Source organism: Zalophus californianus, chromosome 2 (genome assembly GCF_009762305.2).
Source record: "Zalophus californianus isolate mZalCal1 chromosome 2, mZalCal1.pri.v2, whole genome shotgun sequence".
NCBI lineage: Eukaryota > Metazoa > Chordata > Mammalia > Carnivora > Otariidae > Zalophus > Zalophus californianus.
In genome coordinates, this window is record NC_045596.1 from 123,677,922 (window position 1) to 123,695,791 (window position 17,870).

General features: G+C 43.8%; 1 protein-coding gene across 2 annotated transcripts in view; it reads left to right on the plus strand.

Moving 5' to 3' along the window:
- ARHGAP10 (Rho GTPase activating protein 10) overlaps nt 1-17,870 on the plus strand; it is a 341,466-nt gene that overhangs the window by 312,795 nt on the left and 10,801 nt on the right. The window contains exons 20-22 of one of the 2 annotated variants that reach the window (XM_027599803.2): nt 958-1,117; nt 14,300-14,370; nt 17,125-17,199. In XM_027599803.2, the coding sequence (XP_027455604.1) occupies nt 958-1,117; nt 14,300-14,369 (230 nt within the window). In that variant the 3' untranslated portion in view covers nt 14,370; nt 17,125-17,199. Of the gene's footprint in view, nt 1-957; nt 1,118-14,299; nt 14,371-17,124; nt 17,278-17,870 lie in introns of those variants that run through there. The other variant, XM_027599802.2, reaches the window with a different exon arrangement.

Below are 17,870 nucleotides of genomic sequence, written 5' to 3' on the forward strand. Positions count from 1 at the left end.
TCTCCATTTTTTCACCCCAGCTCGTAATATGTACAAATGATACTAAACGTATTCCATAAAATGGTCCTCTGTGAATGATAAATCATGTAACCCATTTAAAAAATGCTTTTTAGTTTTGGTTTAAAGTCCTCCCTGCAGTCATTGCAGGTGCCTGATTCTTCTATAACATCCTCCCTAATGTTCACAGAGAAATGGAAGTTTCTCTATGTCTGGGATTTTCATAAATTGGACTATTAAGTTGTAATCCAAGACCCCAGCTCGGAAGACAAGGTCCCTTTAGAGTTGTCGACTTTATTACACACGAAGTGGTGACTGGCAGTGTCTTAAAGAAACATTAGGTGACTAGAAAGGGAGAGGTTGGCCACGTTGGGGCTGGTGTACTGCTCTGAATTATTCTTGGGGTTATCATTGACTTATAACTGCTCACCTTAGAGATTAGGAAGTCATTGTGGCCGCCATTAAGGCTCTCATCTTCCATTGGATCTGATTTTGATTATTGCATTTTCTTGTGGGGAAAACACCCCTCACTGTGTATTATCTATGATTTAGTTTAAGCATCTTTGGTTCAAAACAAAAACAAAAGCTTTAAGGAGAGGACACCCAAATAATCTCAGGGTGAATTGTAAGTGTAATTTTGGTTTTAATTTGATTTAAGTAATCAAATGATGCCACATAATTATTAGTGGAGTTGTTTTTTCCCTTTTTTTTTTTTTAAAGATTTTATTTATTTATTTGACAGAGAGAGACACAGCGAGAGAGGGAACACAAGCAGGGGGAGTGGGAGAGGGAGAAGCAGGCTTCCCGCTGAGCAGGGAGCCCGATGTGGGACTTGATCGCAGGACCTGGGATCATGACCTGAGCTGAAGCAGATGCTTAACGACTGAGCCACCCAGGGGCTCCTGTTTTTTCCCTTTTGAGTACGTGTTTGGAAGTTCATGCTATTTTTTTCCTCCCTAGGTGACAGTGCTAACCTTTCTAAGGAGGACACCCCTACCGGGAATCTAGATTCACTGTCCTCTCCATCTCCCACGACTGCAGCCGTCCACGGGCCTCCTGGACCAGACAAAAACCACCTTCTCGCCGATGGGGGCAGCTTTGGGGACTGGGCATCCCCTGTGTAAGTAGTGGTGCTTCTGTTTGGTGCTGAGGAAAGGAGGGCCATGACCTTCATTTTAAAGTTCACATGGCGAGTGGGTTCTAAAGTGTTAGGTCTAAGGACCTCTGTTCTCTAATCAGTGGGACTGCTTAAGGGAGGATGGCGCATAAGGAGGCCTTCCTTGAAAGCATCTCTGTTCCCAGTGTGGAAATGTGGGTGGGTGCTATTTCATATCTGTTCTGAGTTTAATTTGTGGCAGTTTTGGGTTGCATGAAGGAAATTTGTTATTGTCCTACTCAGGTACTCAGGATGTTTTCTCAGTAGTAATGCAAACTTTTAGACATAGGAGAATGCATGCATTGTGATCCATAGACTCTTGAAACTATCTGTAGAATGATATTTTAGTTGTCTGAATTTTCAAGAGCTTTATGCTGGTGTTCTCTGTCTTCTCCATAACACCTTGCATATTTGACAATTGATGGATGAAATACCTGATTTTATCTTCTCAGTTGGGTTTAGTGACAGGCATGTGCAGATCAGCTCAGGTATGTCAGGACAAATAATACTAATACAAACAATATCATGGACCTGGTCTGACTACATGGTTTGTCTTTCTGCGCTGACCAAGCTGTGGAATAAATGCAGATTGGTGGTGGTTTGGGACATCGAAAGAGCATCAAATTTTGGGGCTCCTGGGTGGCTCAGTCGTTCAGCGTCTGCCTTCGGCTCAGGTCATAATCCCAGGGTCCTGGGATCGAGCCCCGCATCGGGCTCCCTGCTCAGTGGGAAGCCTGCTTCTCCCTCTCCCACTCCCCCTGCTTGTGTTCCCTCTCTTGCTGTCTTTCTCTCTGTCAAATAAATCAATAAAAAATCTTAAAAAAAAAACAAATAATACTAATACAAACAATATCATGGACCTGGTCTGACTACATGGTTTGTCTTTTTGTGCTGACCAAGCTGTGGAATAAATGCAGATTGGTGGTGGTTTGGGACATCATCGAAAGAGCATCAAATTTCAAACAAATGCTTGGAGAACCAAAAAAAAAAAAAAAAGAACCCTACTATTAATTACATGCCATTACTTGTTTAGTCAATCACATTACATCCAAAAATACATTTATAATTCAGCCTGAGAGTATTTGGGCGTCTAGTCTTCAAAGTTAAAAAAATTTTTTTTTTTTTTTAAATCAAAGTTGCCTAAAATAAGTCACAGATAATGATGTCATCCAACCCTAGCTGGGCATTCTTGGGACTTTAAATGGAATTGGAAAGTGTCCCTCACATTACTTGACTTTTTATAGTTACTGCTGGATTCACATGAAATCATTATGAACTTAATTAAGTATTAAAAGAGGCTGGGAGAATTTTGGTATGCTAAAATTTGGGGGTGACCTAAAGACGGAAAATCTAACTGAAACTGCAAGTGAAACTCAAAGTATGGAAACATTCTCCAGATGAGATCTTTTTCCCCAAGATTGTAATATATGTATATTCATATGCCAGAGACTGTGTATTGTAGACTTAAATTGCATATTACTCAAACATGCTTGTCATTTTTATTATTCTTTTTCTAGATTAAAAATTCTCTTTTCACTTTAGTACTCCAAGCACCAGTGACAATGGTTACATAGGAACCAAGAATTTAATCCTGGGCCCTCGGGGGGTAGAATTTGCATGGGTTCATGTGGGCACATGTGTGTGCATTAAAGCAAAAACCAGATTTCTAATTATTTCTTTCACTACGCGTGTATCATAGTGGAGAGCAGCTTAGTTAGTCCTACTTCTTCCGGAGTGGTTCTGTAGGAAAGTGACATTATGAGCCATGATAGAGCCAATGCTCAATTCATAGCACGTTCATGCCTGAAACATGAAGGGCTTGATATTTTTGGTCATAAATCAAATGAGGAGTGAATTCTCCAGCTTCCTATTCATACAAATTTTAAAATGTCATGGAAAGCACTCCAACACAGGTCAAAAAGGGAGAAGAGAAAATAAGTAGTTGAAGCAAGTCTGGAAAGGAGATTTGTGTTATAAGGTAGACTTTCTCCTACTTCAAGAAATTTTTTTTTTTCCTGTGCAATGGATAAAATGCATGGATATTTCTCTTAATTATAGAGAGTGTTTCTTATGTATCTTTTGAAGGCTTTTCTTGTAAGCATATTTCGGTTCAGATTTATCATGAAGTGAGGAGTGTGTCTCAAGCTTGAGCACTTTTAGCAAGATCACCTGGAGGGCTTGTGAAGCCCCCACTGCTGGGCCCCACCCCAGAGTGACATTGAGGCTTGAGGGGCGGGCTCCAAGTATGCATTTCTAACAGAATGCCCCTCTCATCTCCCTGGTACCAGGCATGTGTGGATTGTAAACAGCTTCCCTGAGGAGTGTAATTAGGGTGAGTGATATCTCTTCTTGCCTTTTTTTTTAAAACTCTTCTGGGATGGTGTGTTTGCTGTCTTGAAGTCCCCCTGAGTGGCTCCGCCATACTTTAATTTACTCTGCCTGAAATATTGCCCCCTTTCTTTGCTCAAGGCGATATGACCTATCTTTAGGGTCTAATTTAGTTTCGACTTTCAGGAAGCTTTCTCTAGTGCTGTAGTCTATAGGAAGATTCTCAGTATCTTTCTGTCTATACCTGATGCTGGACATGGGGAAAATATTGCCTTCTAGTATTAGGTAATATTTACCTTTTAGTGTTAGTTGATATTTAAGTGGTGTGTGTGTATCTGTATATTCATATCAAAGTCTCTATCTGCCTGTCTGCCTATTTGTGTATTTTAGTCCGTTCAGGCTGTGATAACAAAAATATGTTGAGTGGCATATAAATGACAGAAACTTATTTCCCACAGTTCTGGAGGTTAGATTTCCAAGATTAGGGTGTCCTCATGCCAGGTTCTGGTGAGAGCCTGCTTCTAATTTGTGGAGTGCTGGCTTTGTGACTCTTACAAGGACACCTAATTCCATTCATGAGGATTCTACTCTCATGACATCATTGAATCCTAATTACTTTCCAAAGGCCCCACTTCCTAATAGCAGGACACGGTGGGGCGGGGGGAAGCGTAGGGTTTCAACATAAAAATTTTGAAGGGACACAAACATTCAGTCCATAACACTGTCTTTCCCTCACTCCAAGATAGAGTATAAAATTATTGATGATAGAAATTGGGTTTTATAACTCTTTGAACTTTTTAGTGATCTTGACATAGTTCTTAAAATGGGAAATAAAATATTATGTATTTATAAAAATGCCTTCTTCTTAGAAATCTTATTTCTTTCTATCATTGAATGTCTGTTAAGCAACTGTGCTTTGTTTTTGGTCCATCTTCCTTTTTCCTTATGAAGATTAACGAGTCTTCCTCTAGGAACTTCACAGAATTAATCTCACCATTTTCTCTTTATAGCATTTTTCTTTGTTTCCTTAGAATTGGTAAATGTGGTTTTCATTGTGTGGTGTTTTTGTTTCTTCTTTTTTTTTAATCCATGACCTCTGCACACAAGCTGTACAGTACTGAATATAGTAGGCTCTGCATAAATACTGACTAAGATTCCTTTTGATGAAACCAAAATTGCTGTGGGGTCATTAAAACTCTACCTAGGGCTTTAAAAAGGAGGCAGTGCCTGGCCTGCCTGGTTTTAATCCAGGGTAGTGATTCTTCATTCCAAAATGTACACTTGCCTTATCTTGTGTCTTAAAACACGGACAAATGTATGTGGATCACATCAGGACCCCAGTAGGTCTGCCGTACAGAAATGCCATGACCCTAGCCACGGGAAAGCAAATTTGCAGAGGAAAACCTACAGCAGCCGAGATTCAGATGGAGGCAATGTGTAAACACAGATGTAGCCTCTGACAGGTAGAAAACAATACAGCAGAATTGGATTTCTTGGGTTTCTGCTGATGTTTATGACTTGGGATTATTCATTGCAGTCAATCAATCTGGAGCTATTACTTACCTGTACACTCAGGAAGGTGATGGGTGACTTCATTGCCAGTGAAGAATTGCTAGCTCAGTCTCCTTGGAGGACATTACATCATAGGTCAAGGTATTTCAGATGTTCCCAAGTCATTTTTTTTTTTCTTCAATAAAGCGGCTTTCTCTAAACAGATTTTCTTCAATTGTAAATGATAGAACAGGTTCTTGACAAGTAATCCTTTTAGGTTCCCTGCCACAAAAGAAAATCTCTTAAGAAATACCCGCCATTGCTATCTGCTTCCTCCATAGATTGCAAATGAAAAGGGCCCGCCCCCTTTCCTGCCAGCACATCCCCACCTCCAAGATGGCAGCATCATAGAATATCTCTGTGTGGTTGGGAATGTTAGTATCCCAAGGTACAACTCACGCTGGGCTCTGGCGGGCCAGAAGGGCAGGAGATCCTTCTGTCCCATCTGATGAGAAGCTTGGCTTAGTTTATCCTGAAGAGTAAGTCCCAACCCATCTTTCCCGGTTGCTGCCCAGAGCTGTTTTTGGGCAGCAGCTTCATGCCTACCCAGACTTGATGCTAGTTGCTTGCAGTCATTAGGCAGTAGACTCCCACTCTCATTTATAGCCTTGTACTGCATGTCAGCTCTAGACACTGGTGCGCTCACTGGTAACCATTTGTATGCTTGTCAGTGAAATAACTTGCTTCCTTTAAATTGTGCAAACAGTTTGAGGTTGCCCATAGACAACTACTTGGTACTTTAAATTACTTGGCTGTTGGTTCCATGATTGCTTTTTAGGAAAAGCTGATGAACACATTTTGCTGGGAGCCCTTTAAGTTTGATTTGTGGCTTAGTGTACAACAACATACCATGAGTGATTTGTCTGAGGTTCAGAAAATTAATCATCTTAAACAGTTTTTTAACAAATTTCTGTGAAATTTGGCACATATCTAGGAATTAGAAGATAGCAGCCATAGGGAAGCCTTGTCTTCACCTCCCCCTTTATCTCATTTTCTGTCCTTTTTGCGTCTTCTCCAACCCTTGAGGGAGGCTCTCGAGTTTACTGCTCCCAACCCTTCTTGGCCAGGGGCAGTCAGTTCACCCTAGAAACTGGTATCTTATATTTTCCCCCTCTCTTGTTATGATTATTGTTTAAAAAGAAAATAGGGAGTTTCTCTCTTAAAAGTTCTCCCCACATCTGCTTTTTTTTTTTTCTAACTTGACTCAAATGAACACATAATGCTTTTGTAGCAAGGGGAGGAAAGCTACGTAAATTTAAAAAGAGATCAGGAAGCAGTGAATTGCCCATCATAGGAATTTTCAGCATCTTTAGTAGCTAGGGAGGAGACTGTATCCTAGTAAGTGTAGCACTTTTCTTTGCTTACGTGTAGGCTGGCTTTGGTTACAGACTGTGGTGGGTTTCGTGGATTGAGGTCTCTAGTTGAGCTAGTACCTTCATATGGAAGGATGTCCTTTCTGGTGCTGGCTACTATGAAGAGTGAGTTGGAAGCCAGTCCCTGCCCCCACCCCCCCACACCTACGTGAGCAGCAAAGTCCCCGGGTGGATTCAGAAAGATTGAAGTCTCAAATAGCTCAAGTGAAGGAAGAATAGGGCCTGTGAGCAGGAGGAGCGTGTTCCCTGGCTGTGACCCAAAGCAGCGTTTTAAATTATGCTCAGAGGATGGCTCCTTTCTGGACTTTGTTTTGGGGCACTGGGGACTTATAGGGAGTAGAAGCTTCTGCTTCATCAGTGGCTGGTGGTTAGGGGCTGAAGAGAAGGCTTGATTAGATACTTACCCTCTTGCATTTCTCAGGAGAACAATGGGGCATTAATTATCAGGGGCCACCAGAATTTGTTTTAGCCACTTTATAAATGATATTTCATCTTAGTCCTTACATGAACCCAGCGGGGTAGATATATCTTCATTTTTAAAGATCGGGAAATCAAAACACAGAGGGTAGGAAAATTGCCCCAAGCCTCAAGACTCATAATGGACAGAGGTGGAGTTTGTCCCTGATCTGTCTGCCCAGTGATCATGGTGTCCTTAGACTTACTGTCATGTAGGGATTGAAATTATCTAGGTGCAAATGAGAGCATTGTTGGAAGTGCAGGTTTCCCTCGAATCTGAAACCCAGTGAGATCACAGTGGCTGTCAGCCGCTCATTGCCCTTGTTTTGAAGAGGGAGCTCTGCCCCCACATTCGGTTCTGTGGCTTTGGTTTATAATTATCTGTGGGAGATAAAAACTTGAATCTGGTTGCTCCATATTCATCATCCAACACCTTTGGCTGAGATTTGGGAAGGAGGGCATCCTCCCCAACAACAGAGCTGAGAGGCTTAGAAATCTGAAAATTTGCAATTGAGCAGCATCCATAATTTTTTTCTGAGTAACATGATACCTGGTCGTCTCTCTTTAGCTTCAGTAGAGCATTTGAGGCTAATCACAGGGCCCACGTATTTGGCCATCGACCATAAATATCTATTCCCATTCCTTTCTTTTGGGTACAGTTTTGGTCATGGCTGTTTCCTTGAATCTTCTCTCCAGCTCCATGGGAATGATCCTCACAGCCTTCCATACACAACCCGTGTGCCTTGCTAGGGCATTTTTGGTATTTGTACCGTGTACTCGGATTCACGTGTGGCCCGGTTCACGTCTTCCCTTGTGCTTGTAACTACAGGTTCTGAAATTCGAAGGCTTTATTTTCAGTGCAGAATGTTGATTGTTCACGTAACTTCAAAGCCCCATAATGAAAAGTGGACTTTCTAAAACTAAGACACACGTCGGAATTTTGTCGTAGCTTTTCTCTCGCTTAACTCAAAGAACCAATTACGTCTTCTCATTATTACTATGTTTCATTGTTCTTTGTTGTTATAATTTATCATTTGCTCTGCATGGATTGGTTGGAGGCGTCTTCATATCAAAACGAAGGCAAGGACCTCCTGAGTTCTCTGTAAAGTGGAAGATCATTGAGACTGGTAAAGCATTGATTGGAGAGTCGCACAGGCTTGGCTTTGTATCCACCTTCTGCTTCTGAAAACCTTGGAGGCCTTCTATAAATGATTTAAACAAACCAGGGCTTAGCACGGTTGTCTGTAAAAGGGGAATCATAGCTGTCCCTCTGCATTGTAAGGTTTCAAGGTATCACATCTAATAAAACCCAGTCACGGCTCTCCTGGGAGTGCTAGGTGGCCACCTGTCTGGATTGCTTCCATCTGAGAACCTAATTTGATATATTCTTAGTTTAGGTTGGCCCGACTTCCTGGTTCATGAGTTCCAGAATCTCCTTACTAAATCGTTCAGGGAAATAACCTCTCTGGTCCTGGGGAAGCCTTAGAGGTTGGTCCAAGAGGACTCCACTTGGGGTTCCTCTCCTTGCCCTTCTGTGTAGGAACCCCCTTTGTAGAACCCCCTGAGAATAGGGTCTTTGGATATTGCGTGACCAAGGCATGCGGTGCCCACTGGGACCAGGCCACTCTGTAAATTATTCTGAGCAGTATGGCTAGCTTACTCTTAGAACAGGTAACTCATAAAACCAGCTTGGTAAGTAACTAGAGGGTATTTCTTAGCGGAGTACTGCTGTACCCCTTTTGAGCTGCGCTTGGTAGGCCCTGTGTTATATGTGTGGGCCTCACACCGGGTCGCAGCTGTTTTCCACAGAAGAATTGAGCTGCTAGAAACATTTCTGTCAGTTATCCCGCAAGACCTCAATGCTGAGGCCTCTAATGCCCCATCATTTTCTGAAATGAAGCTTCAGTTCCTTTTCTGTTCAGCTAGCAGGCTAAAGTTCAACCCTCTTACCTGATTCCAGTGATCATCTGGAAGGAAGGAAAATGGGATTCAGGGAACACTCTTTGAGTGAAAGATGGGTCACAGCTGTAATTCTGAGACAGTTCTTTTTATAGCAAAACCCAAGAAAATGACCACCTGTGGAGTGAACTTCGTAATCTCTAGGATGACTAGGTGGTGGTGTCCTTTCTCCTGAAGGAGGGAAACCGCCAGGAGCCTTAGCGCCTCCCGGCAGGAGGGGAGGACTGTGTGTTCACTGTGGCGGGGTCCAGCAGGAAAAGGCTCTGTCTTCGCTGTGCTCCAGTGAATTCCTGTGGGGCTCTCTCTCCTGTTCCGGCCCACACCCCTCCTGCAAAAGGCTTTTTTCTCAAGGACGATCGAGTTATTGCTTCTGTGTGCTGGCTTGATATATTGTTGTCTCCCCGTGCACAGGAGGTACTCGTGAGCACTGGTGAGGAGTGCTTCTGCTGTGGGCAGGCCCTGGGCATTGGTAGATGGGCTTCTGGCACATAATGGGGGGGGGGGGCCCATGCCACAAAGCTAGTGTAGACGGGGGGGGGGGTGGGGGGGTGGGGGCCTCACAGGCCCAAGGGAGTTTGCCATCATTTGTCATCTCCCCCAGCTCTCCACTCCGAAGTGGATTCTCATCTGGTCCATCTAATGCCGGGGTCAGCACACTGTGGCCCACCTCTGCCTGTTTCTATACGTAAAGTTTTATTGAACACACAGCCACCCAGTCACTGACATTGCGTCTGTGATTGCTCTGGTGCAGCCGGATGGCAGAGGGGAGGAGCTGGGAGACCAGCTGTATGGATGCAAACACTAATGTGTTTACTGTCTGGCCCTTTCCAGATAAAGTTTGCTGACCTCGATCTCCTCTATAAATAAAACAAACCTTTTTGGAAAAAACACCTTTCTTAAAACCCCGTTTCAACAAGTGAGGTTAATGGCCTTAAGATGGGCAGTGTATGTGATTTCTAAACATAACCCTTATGAATCTTTTCTTGTCGTTGAACGAAGCAGAAGGTTTCCTTGTGGCTTTTGGATGTCTTCAAGGGGTGTGATTTTAATTTCAAAAGGTCTTTAGTGTTTGAGTGAAAAAAGAGTTTACATGGGGCTGGGTTTTTTGTTTTTTTTTAAACCTATTGTTTAAAATTTTTATTTGAAATAGTTGTAGATTTACAGAAAAGCTACAAAGACACTGCAAGGGGTTCCTCTAGACCCTTCATCCAGCTTCCCCTGCTGTTAGCATCTTACCCAGAATCCTGGCAGTTTTATTAAAAATAAGAAATTCACACTGATACATGACTGTTAACTAGAGACTTGATTTGGATTTCACTAGTTCTTCCATTCCTGCCGTTTTCTTCCAGGATCGTTCCAGGATACCATATGGCATTCACGGCATCCAGCGACTTTTTTCCCCCTTTTTTCTAATGGTGACATCCACTTAATATCTCCAGTTTTTCCTCTTTGAAATAGTTTATATGTTGTCTTTGGGTAAAGAAAATGATTTGTTTGTGATGACATAACCCTGGACAGAAGGAGTGACCTCTGACTCCAAAGTACCTAATGCTCATAGTAGGGGCTTCATTTATCAAGTGTTCGGTGAGTGCCCGTCACTGCGGGGGGTGCCTCACACCTGGCACCCCACTGAAGCCGTACAGCCACTTGGCCTGTTAATGATTCCTTTCATTTTCATTAAGGAAACTGAGACCAGGGAGCTTGATACTTACCCAAATTTCAGTTGTGGGTGGCCCTCAGCCAAGGCTAACACTGCCATGGGGCACCAGCCTCCAGCGGGCACTCCGAGGTCATTCTCCTGCTCCTTACCACAGCCTCTAGCTAGTGAGAAGTGTCCTCTGTGCTTCCAAAGACAAAAGGAAAAAGCGTAGGGAGATTAGCCAGAGCTGGCTTGGGAACCCAGCTCACTCTTCGGAGTGGTGGCGCTTCCCACGCTTGTAATTTGTGTGATTACAGTCCTTCAGTAGCCACCCCCACTTGCCTTTAGCACACAGTCCTGCCCCCTGAGTGGGTCTGACTCCCGCCCTTCTCCATTCCTCTCCTTGCATTCTGTTCCAGCCACTCGGAAGGACCTGAGGCTGTGCAGTCTGGTCATTTAGCACCCACATGACCTTGAGCAGATCCCTGTCAGCTTTCTGAGATGCTCTTCTCGCAGGTTCTGTGAAAGGGGGGCATGGCTGGCACTAAGTGCATCGGCGTGTACGTGTCTGGCCCAGTGCTGGAGCGAGTGGCTGGGCCTTGTGGGAGCCAAGGTGTGGAGGGGTGACGATGATATTGGCCCTGGCTGCATCAGCTCAGGGCAGACACTGCCTCATCCAAAAAGCCTTCCCAGGGCCCTCGTGATCGCTGGATGCTTCCTCCTCTATTCTCCCAAAGGACCCTGCGCAACTCTCTACATGGTAGTCATCACACTGTGTTATGATTATCAGCTTGTCATTCTCTACTCACTTGACTGGGCACTCATGGAGAGCGGATGTCCTGGTCCCTTGGGTGTCCCCAGGGCTTAGCATGGGGCCTGATAGGTAGTTCTCGGGCCGTAAATGAGGAGTGAACTAGGTCTACATCTAGGTCTCCTAATGGGCAGTGAAGGTCGCCTCACCCAGCCCTGGACGAGTGCGACTGTCTTGTCACAGGCGTTTGCTCACCGCCGCTGCGGTCTCCTCTATGCTCATTTGGAACCGACAGTGTGCTGGCGGTGGGATTCTCCCTCTCTGGCACTTCAGGGATAACTGTGGCATTTATCTGAACAGAGATTTCCCATAGTATACAGATCTACAATATTTCCTTCTGTCTTTATTAACATTTTCAAACACTTTTGCCCAGGACAGCCGTTCTAGACTTTGGCTGTACATTTCCCAGGCTGGAATGAAAGATCATTTCACTAATGTGTTAGCTTCTGCTCGGAGACCTTGCAAATGAGGTTTTAAAATCTTTCAATTCAACGCAAACTTCTGATGTGACGCTGGCATCATATAATCAGAGTCAAATATCTTGGTTGGGGGGGGGGCGATTTAATCACTTCATATAAGCAATCATTTCTTTCCTTGATATGTATTCTCCCTGTTCTCTGTCCTTTGAATATTTTAAATTATGCTCATTGCTCAAAGAGCCCAGAATCGGGCACTTATGTTGCCAGCGCTGCCCAAAGCCTGACCCGTCTGTGTTATGCAAGAAATGTTCACTAGATGCAGAAGTTCTCCAGTGACTGGTACAGCTGTTGTCAAATTTTAACAGTTAAGGCCCTAACTCCCTTCCCCCATTGCTGAAATGCTTGTGCTCTTCTGCTGCCAAAAAAGTTTTTAATATGCATGGAGCGTAGAGTCTGGTATTGGAAAAGATTGGGTCACAGTTTGAATCAGAAGCAGCATATATTGCTGATATGTTACATTTTATAAATATAAACTATAAAGTATATACATACACAGCTACTGTCATGATTTTATGTATCTGAGGGTTTATTCCTGCTCACCACGAAATCTACAGGGTCTTTCCCTGAAATACAGACTCCAGAGCAAGAGTGTGCATTTTTTATTATATTTTTTTTTATAGAGGTCTCTCAGCACTTTCAAAAATGCACATTCTACTCCCCGCTTATATGTTCCCAACCACCCCCCCCCTCCCCCGGAGCACAGGAGACTGTTGCCGTAGGAATAGCCAAATAGGCTTTCAGTGTAAGTATTTTCAAGAATGAGTTTCTGAGTTAGCAGTATGAAATCTTTATGTGTTTTTCTGCAACCCTCTTGTTGCCATTTGAGAAGGAAATGTTTCTCCTCAAAGGAAGGTGGCGATACTGGCTCTTCTGCACTCAAAGTGGAGAGGGGTCCATTCAGAAGAAGGTTCTTTCAGTTTAGTGTGTGAAATTGGGAAGCTAGCAAACAAACAGGTATTAGTACTTCCTTTTAACTTATTTCTGTTTGGGTAAATGTGGTTTCTGAGCTTTTCAGGAAGAGTTGACTTCTGCCTCCATTTTGCAAACCACAAGCTGGCTTTCAGGAAATATGTGGCGTTTAGGTACTTTGTTGTAATTGCTTGCAGCTCATCATTAAATAAAATGGGTGGTTTGTGATCATGCCAGTCCTACTCATCAAAAATTTGTAAAGGGGCAGCAGGACGAAGGATATAAATGTTTTCTGATGCTTAAATGTGGGAAGTGGTGGGAGTGGACACTGAAAATATTTCATTGTGTTTTAGCAGGTAATAAGCTTTTTATTCTTAGATTACCCATCATTTTTGGTTTTTAACCCAAAGACTTTTTTTTTTTAACCAGGATTCTCCTCTGAACCACAGCTCCCCCCCTCCCAAAAAAAGGAAAGAAAAGGCCTGAGTATTTTCTCCATTTTCCCAAAGATGTGAATGTCAAGAACTTTGAAGTCTAAAATCTCATTCTGCTTACAAGCCACCACATTTGTCTCTTGTGGCTTCATGGATACTGGTAGAAGATGCGGTACTCCTGGTCAAAAGACTGCTGATCTTGGCAGGAGTAGTAGTAGTCAGAGTATCAGATCCCTGACTCCTAGTTCCCACAGGCTAATGGCCCATGAGCCAGATGATACCTGCATGTGGAGTGTTAAAAGAGAGGAACCCAGAGCTTAGGAAGCCCAGATCTTTTATGATGAGCATAAAGCCTGCTTTTTTTCTCCAGGGGGAGACCCAGTCTCTATCTCCCCAGGCTGTTTGCTCTACAGACATCCCTGGAAAGATAGTCTAGGAGAAAGGCAGCCAATGCCTCTGCTCAGTAGGAGCGCAGAACACGAGAGGCCCATCAAGAATTGTCTCTCACCACATGGGTAGCTGGAACCATTCTAGATGTATAGGAGATGTTAATTTTATGTACCTGGATGCCTTAGGGCTTAATTATCTCTGAGGGCTCAGGCTGAGAAAAACTGAGACCTTTGCTGGGGGTTGCCATTTCCAAAATGCCCAGTGTGTTAAATCAGAGATGAGAAAGAGAATAACAGAAATGATATTTTCCTCTGCTGCTTTTTGGAAAAATATAGTGTATTTGAAGCATTAAATACAGTTGACCCTCGAACACTCAGGTTTGAACTGCGCAGGTCCACTTCGATGCGGGGTTTTTTTCAGTACAGTACAGTAGTGTAAGTGTCCTTTCTCTTCATTACGATTTTCTTAAAAACATCTTTTCTCTAGCTTACTTTATTGTAAGGATACCGTACATAATGCAAATGTAACATACAAAATATAGGTGAATTGGCTCTTATCGTTAAGGCTTCCGAAGGTCAACAGAAGGCAATTAGCAAGGGTTAAGTTTTGGGGGGAGTCAAAAGTTACATGTGGGTTTTTGACTGCATGCGGATCAGTATCCCTAATTCTCGCATTTTCAGGGGTCAACTGTAGTTAAAAAATTTCTGATCTTCATTATAATAAAACCCCCCAAACAAACAAAGGACCCCACCAAATTCTGTAAAGGAGGAGGTGGTTTATATAAAGAAGCTTATGCTTTACAATTTCTTGCCTTCAGAAACAATTCAGGCAGTTTGCTTGTGGGAGACCCCTGTGAGACATGTCGTTATTGGACCTCTGTTGGCTGAGGTGAGAACTCATTTCAGGACTTTCTATTTACTTAACCACTTCTTGCCTCCTCCTCACTCCTTCCCAGCGGAGAAGCCTGTGAAACATTTCTAGTATCTAACCCAGCAGCTGTTCTGTTTGTTTTCCAAACTTTGTTTTGCCACGTAGGTCTCCTCTTTCATAGGACCTCCGATTCTCCACGTGACTTCTGATGCCTCCTCCCCACTGAGACTGTTTCCAGACTTGGGTTTTGCTCCCTCTTTTGAATATTCCACCTCACAAAGTTTTTCCTTGTGTGGGATCCTGAATTCCGAAGGAGAAGGGACTGGCTCAGGCTTCTGAGATACTGTGGGGGGAACCCAGGAAATTGCATACAGAAACTTAAGTCTCAGTTGGAAGTCCGAATGGTTATCTGGGTGAACTGGTCAGTGCTGGATCACATAGCACATCCGTATACTGAAGGACATCAAAAAAGATCACAGAAAGCAAACGAAAATGGCTAATGTTGAGAACTTGACCCTGAACAAGGCTTGCTGAGTCTGAGTCCCTGTTTTGGAACAGGATGGAGAAGGCCAAGTCAAGGGATAGGCTTAGACCTATAGCACCTGCTATGCCAACGATTCTTTCACTTTCCAAAAGGAGTGTTTTTCCTTTACAAAAAAGCAAACCACTTAAAAAAAAAAAAAAAAAGATGTGAGGATTAAGTAGATAATAGCAATAAAATTTATGATCTTTATTTTTAAAGAGCCTTATAAATACAGGCACCATTGTTACTTTATCTTCATCCTGTGGCTGTCCTCCCTCTCTGCAGATAGATGGCCATCATTTAATCACTAGGCTATTTATGACCTGGAAGAGTTGATGGGGGTGTGGTAAAACATCTCATCTGCTGCCACCACCACCCTCCAAGCACCTTGAATAATTGCTGGGAGATGAAATGGCAATTGTTTGGCTAAGTGCAGTCTTAAATTCTCTGTCAGAGCTTCACTCTTGCCTTCTTCTCCCTTCCTGATTAGGAAGACACCATTTAAGTTTCATTTTCTGATAAGGCATTGAGTGACTTTTGGTGCTGGCAATACAGATCATTTGAGATTTATAGGTTTCTTTGCGTGGTTATGAAATATGTTTTATGACTTCCACATGAATTGGCTGGATTGGGGGATTGTAAATAAATTGTTCAAAAAATAATGTTTTTTAAAATGTGAGCCCCTCTCCCCTTTTCTGGTCGAAGGATAGGAGACCTTCTAGTGTACTAAATATCTATCAAGTCAGTAATGCAATATTTCATGTACTCGATTTGTAAAATCCAGTTGTAGTGGTGGAATGGTTATTCAGATGTTCGTGGAAGACTTCACATGCCTAGCACTCTGCCTGGCTCTCTGAGGTCTGCAGAAGGAGTTAAAGACCTGATTTTACCCCAAAGGCAAGAAAGATCTCTGAAACCATCACAGAATAACTCCTGCCAACCTGCCCTCCCATTTCTTACTGGGCTGGGCCTTCAGAGATCTGTGCCTTAGACCAAAGGAGAAGCATTGTGGGAGGCAGGCCTGGAGCTGAGCTGAGGAAGGGACAGACTGGGGCTGGCAGAGGGGATGGGGAGCCTGAGAGGTGAGGAGAGACCTGAGGCAGAGTGCGGGACCCATCAGGGAGCAGGCGGAGGACAGGTCGGGGAGCGCACTCGTTCTTGGGGAGACGGATGGGGCAGACTGGGTCTCAGGTGGCTGAGGGTGGCTGGTTGAGCCACTCGAGTTGGAGGACTTGGCCTGGGGGCTGAGCCAGGAGACCACAGTGGTGACACAGGCATGAAGCAATGTGATGGGAAGGTAGAGAAGAAGACAGCTTGGGGGCTACTGGAAGCAAAAATGGACCGAATTTGCTGTTAGTTCTTCTGTAGAGGAAAGAAGCAAAGGTAATGCTCAGGAATGTGGAAGGATAAGGAAGCTGCTCATGGAAACTGGTTTTAGCTGAAGAGGGTGAATTTGAGGTGAAGAGCATCTGGGTGTAGCAGCCATTAAATGCATGTGTGTCAAAAATGTAGTTGAAACGAGCAGCTTTCATCACTGTGCTTTTAAAGTAAGCTTCAGATACCATAGTCACAAGCCTTCAGTTTGGAGATAAAGAGTAATTTAATTCAGATCAGCACCTATTTATTGCCTTCTTTTTCATGTTTAGAGGCCCCTCCGTGAGTCTGTTCACTGACCTTTTTATGTTAGCTTTTTTTTTTTTTAATTTGCAAATATTAGGGAACGTTAAGGTCCCCAAAGATTTTTGCTGTTCATGGGTTTCTCTCTTAAATGCTGTCTTTGGTCTGCTCTAGAGGAATTTTGATTCCTAGCTGCAGTTTTTTCTGAGTTGTCCCGTATGACCAGATGAAACAACTTTAAACACTGAAAGGCCATGTGTTGGGTTTTTGGAGCGACAGGTCATGAGTTTGACTGTAGATTCTGACACTTTCCTTATAAGCAGAGAACATGAGCACCTCAAAAGTCCAAGTAAGTAGTCATGGCAGTTGGATTCTAGTGTCCTAATTAGTGAACTGATACGGTGCTAGGTTGGACAAGACTTGATCTTCTCCATGAACCTGGAGAAGTACAAGGCATCTCTCCTTTGGATTGTGGTTCTTGGGGCTACAGACTAGTGAGAACTCTGCCCTGTTCTAGTCATCGGAGGAGATAAGGAAGCTATCCTCTTAGCCATTTAGGAATGGGGTGCCACGTATTTGGTGTTCTGTGGCCTTTATACTGTTAACCCTGTCCTTCAAATTTCCATCTGCAGTCCCTGCCAGACGAGATCGCCCATGGTCCAGTGGCTTAACACGCAGTCCCCAACCACACCAAGCTGCAGCCCAGTGGTCACACCTTCTTCACCCAAGCCACCGCCTTCTCCCCTCTCTCTGCCTGCCGCCATGGTGGACAAGCCGCTGGAAAGGTATGGGGTATGGAAAATGATGTTGAAGACAGGGGCAGCACACAGGCTTGATCAACCTGAGCAGCTTCTTGTGTTCCCCACATGAAAGAGGCTTGCTCAGGTCTCGCAGCCTCCTGGACCTCATGGACAACATTGACAGCCTTGTCTCGGACTGCGCCTTGGTTCAAGAGCAAGTACATTCTCAGGAGAAATTTGCCTTATGTGAGAGCTGCTTGAACGTACTGTCCTGGTCCATTTTTTTTTGTTTTGTTTTTTGTTTTTTGTTTTTTTGGTGCTTGTTGTGCATCGATGAAACCACTTATTTTGGAAGAACTTCTTATACATGAATATAAAGTACATGCTTTAAAAAAAAAAAATAAACGGGGCCCTGGGAACAGGAGTTAACATGGCCATTTAATGGGTCTGTTGTATAGAAGCCAGAAGTGCTGGCCTAGGAAGCCCTTCGTCCTGGGTGGTAGGCTGACGTTCTTCTTGTCTTCACTGGCTTCCCCCCACTCCAGTGAGGTGGGGCACTTCCTTCTGCTTCAGTTTGCATCTGGCTAACCCCACGGTCTCCCTCCTCCCCTGGTGTGCTCTTTCCCCAGAAGGGCACA